This window comes from Daktulosphaira vitifoliae, unplaced genomic scaffold, assembly GCF_025091365.1.
Source record: "Daktulosphaira vitifoliae isolate Bord-2020 unplaced genomic scaffold, ASM2509136v1 Scaffold_40, whole genome shotgun sequence".
Classification (NCBI taxonomy): Eukaryota; Metazoa; Arthropoda; class Insecta; order Hemiptera; family Phylloxeridae; genus Daktulosphaira; species Daktulosphaira vitifoliae.
In genome coordinates, this window is record NW_026099609.1 from 11,913 (window position 1) to 14,887 (window position 2,975).

The window sequence follows — 2,975 nt, forward strand, 5'->3', positions numbered from 1 at the left end:
TAATTTGTATTTTCTTAATTGTTTTTGTAATTCCCATATGTGCTGACATAGGTGGACAATGATGTGCTGAAATGACATCTTGCACAATTGATTTAGGTATATTAGGTAGATTATCTATATTCTGTTTTGGCATATATTGTTTTAGGTAAAGTATATCATTTATAATTACAAACCTTCTAGACATCTTAGTTATTTTGTTGGATATCTTTTGCCCATTTAATGTTTTTATTATTTGTTGGCAAAATAAATCTTCTTTTTTACTTACAATTATATCTGTTTTTTAATGAGGAACTTGTGTCTATTATGTNTACTTACAATTATATCTGTTTTTTAATGAGGAACTTGTGTCTATTATGTTTATTTTGTCTTCACGGTGAAAATGGCTACCGAATGCTATTTTTGTATGAAAATTCTCGATTTTATTTTTTACATTTTTAACTTTATAATGCTATAATTTATTGGAAAGTGTATGGATCAACACAATTTTTTTATGAAATCATTCCTTCCAAGAGGAATTCTACAAATTATTTTTGTCATCTTTGTTATTTTAGCTTTAATAATTAAATGCATTGTATTAATCCTGGTCTTGTTGGAAAAAACTATGTCAATGTTATATATAAATGTCAAAATTATTTATATTCTATTCATCTGTAATAATCTCTGTATTTTATGCTTATTTATCAAATAAACAGTTATACTTTAAGAATTAGACAATGATGATTTTCGTGGGTAAAAAATATTATAAAAAGGCAAAGCAAACCCTTATTCCACACTGTTAATTTCATTCTCTGGATACATAACGATACGTGGATATTGCAATCATCATTGTCGAAGTTCTTACGTGTTTAATATGTGAACCAAAAACTTATATGTGTTACTTTATTTATCATTTTATTAATATTATCACTGAAGTTAATATAACAACTGAAGAATAATTATTAGGTAATAATTTTAAATCTATAAGAATATTTATATTGTCATTTAATAACCCTTGAATCACACCCAGAATCAAAAGTAACTCTCATTCTAATCCTCACTTTAATTCACTCAACAATATAAACTCTTTCAATCTTTTTCTTTTCTTTTATTAATTTTTAAGTTATGACACAACTCTTCTGGGTGTCTCAGGGCATGTCAAACCATTTTCCAGCGTATTACTCTAATCTCATCTATAATTGTGCGATTTTCTCCCACAGCTCTAAGCACTTCTTCATTTGTTTTCCGCTCTATCCAACCTATCAATACGCCTCCAACACCACATCTAGAAGTTTTCTAATTTTTCCTTTTCGGTATCATTTATTATCCAAGTTTCGCATTCATATGTTGCAACATTCCATACATATGTTTTTATAAGTCTCTTCTTGATATTTAGATGTAACAATATTGAAGTGAGCAACTTATGTTTTTTTACTAAAAGTAGTTTTTGCTAATGTTATGCGTTGTTTTATCTCGCGGACGCTCTTACCAACAGATGTAATTTTGATCTCTAGGTATCTTTCTTAGGTCGTTTAACACAAAATTTTTGTGACTTTTTGGGTTATATATTCTAGTTATAAATCAATAAATTGATTTATAACTAGAATTTATTAATTTTTAATAGAATTTTAATTTTAAATCATATTATTCATTAGTAATAAATTTTTATTATATATTTTTATATTATTAATTAATGAAATAAAGTCGAGTCTCACATAATTTTTAACATTTGTTAAGTAAATTTAACAATTTAAAAGATTCTAATGTTATTAAAATACATATATAGGGCTTTATTGAATCATAACACCAAGGAAATTTTAAAAATGTAAAATAGTATTTATTTTACTTATAAAAAATAATATATTAGTTTACAAATTCACTAAAACATAAATCATAGTCAGTTTTAAAAAAATCTTCACAAATTTTTGTTAAATCTGAATTTATTCTAGAAAATATTGAACCACGATAAGTTCGAATATTTTGATATGATTCTAATAATTGAAATTTACTTAACAATGGTTTGTCAAGAATACAATAATTTGTAAGAAAAAGATTGACTCTAATATCTGCTAATAACCGGGTCACACCATTTTGACCTTTACGGAACTCTTCCAAAAATTCTTTTGCATTTGTTGCATTAGTTTCAGCAGTTAAAGAAATATTTAGGTTCTTTAAAATATTTTTATATTCTGATGCAATTTTCACTACATTTTTAAAACATGATTGCGATTTTACCATATAATCCCCAATGGACGCCTTTTTTAACAAGGCCAAAATTGCTAATAAACGATTGATCATAGTTGTAACTGATGGTAATGTACTTTTCAAGGATTTTACATAAGTAATTAAGTTATCATAACGTTTTTTACTATGTTCTGTCAGGCATAAATGTTGCATTGCAGTTAAAAAGATAGTAACGTGTCTTAATAATTCACTATACCTACACTTAAATATGTGTGCAACTTCTTGCTTTCTTTGAAAGAAATTGGTTGGATTGTCTTTATCATGCAGTATTTTATTTAAATCTTTAATTTGATAGTTCACACAAATTTTCGTATTAATGAACGATTGCCCATTATCCACGTTAAATAGTGTATTTATAACATTGACTGCGAGATATTCAGATGAGTCATCATATAGTGGTGATACGAGTCTATGGACACAAAAAATTCAAAATAAAGAGTTAATGATTTATTGGAATAAAATCTATGGATATTTCCAAAAGGTAATTTGTCAATTGTACCAATATTTCTATATATATATATATAAAGTAGCAATAATAGCGTGTCCTGTAGTTCTAAAATTCGACCATGTTGTAGTCATCATTGAGTTATCAGTGAAGTTAGCGCCATGTATAATATAGCAAAATTGGTAAATAATCGTTACCAAACGAACTTTCAATAATATAAAAAATAGCGGTTAAAATTGAAGATTATAATTTATAAAGTTGATTGTGTAAAAGTATTAACACAAATTATTTATTTTTAAATACCTACTAG

The 2,975-nt window shown here is 25.9% G+C and overlaps 1 protein-coding gene across 1 annotated transcript in view; it reads right to left on the bottom strand.

The window, feature by feature from the left end:
* Positions 1 to 1,769: 1,769 nt before the first annotated feature.
* Positions 1,770 to 2,975, bottom strand: part of LOC126908919 (uncharacterized) — a 3,521-nt gene continuing 2,315 nt past the window's right edge. The window contains exon 3 of the mRNA XM_050691251.1: positions 1,770 to 2,629. Within this exon, the coding sequence (XP_050547208.1) occupies positions 1,840 to 2,629 (790 nt within the window). The 3' untranslated portion in view covers positions 1,770 to 1,839. The remainder of the gene's footprint in view (positions 2,630 to 2,975) is intronic.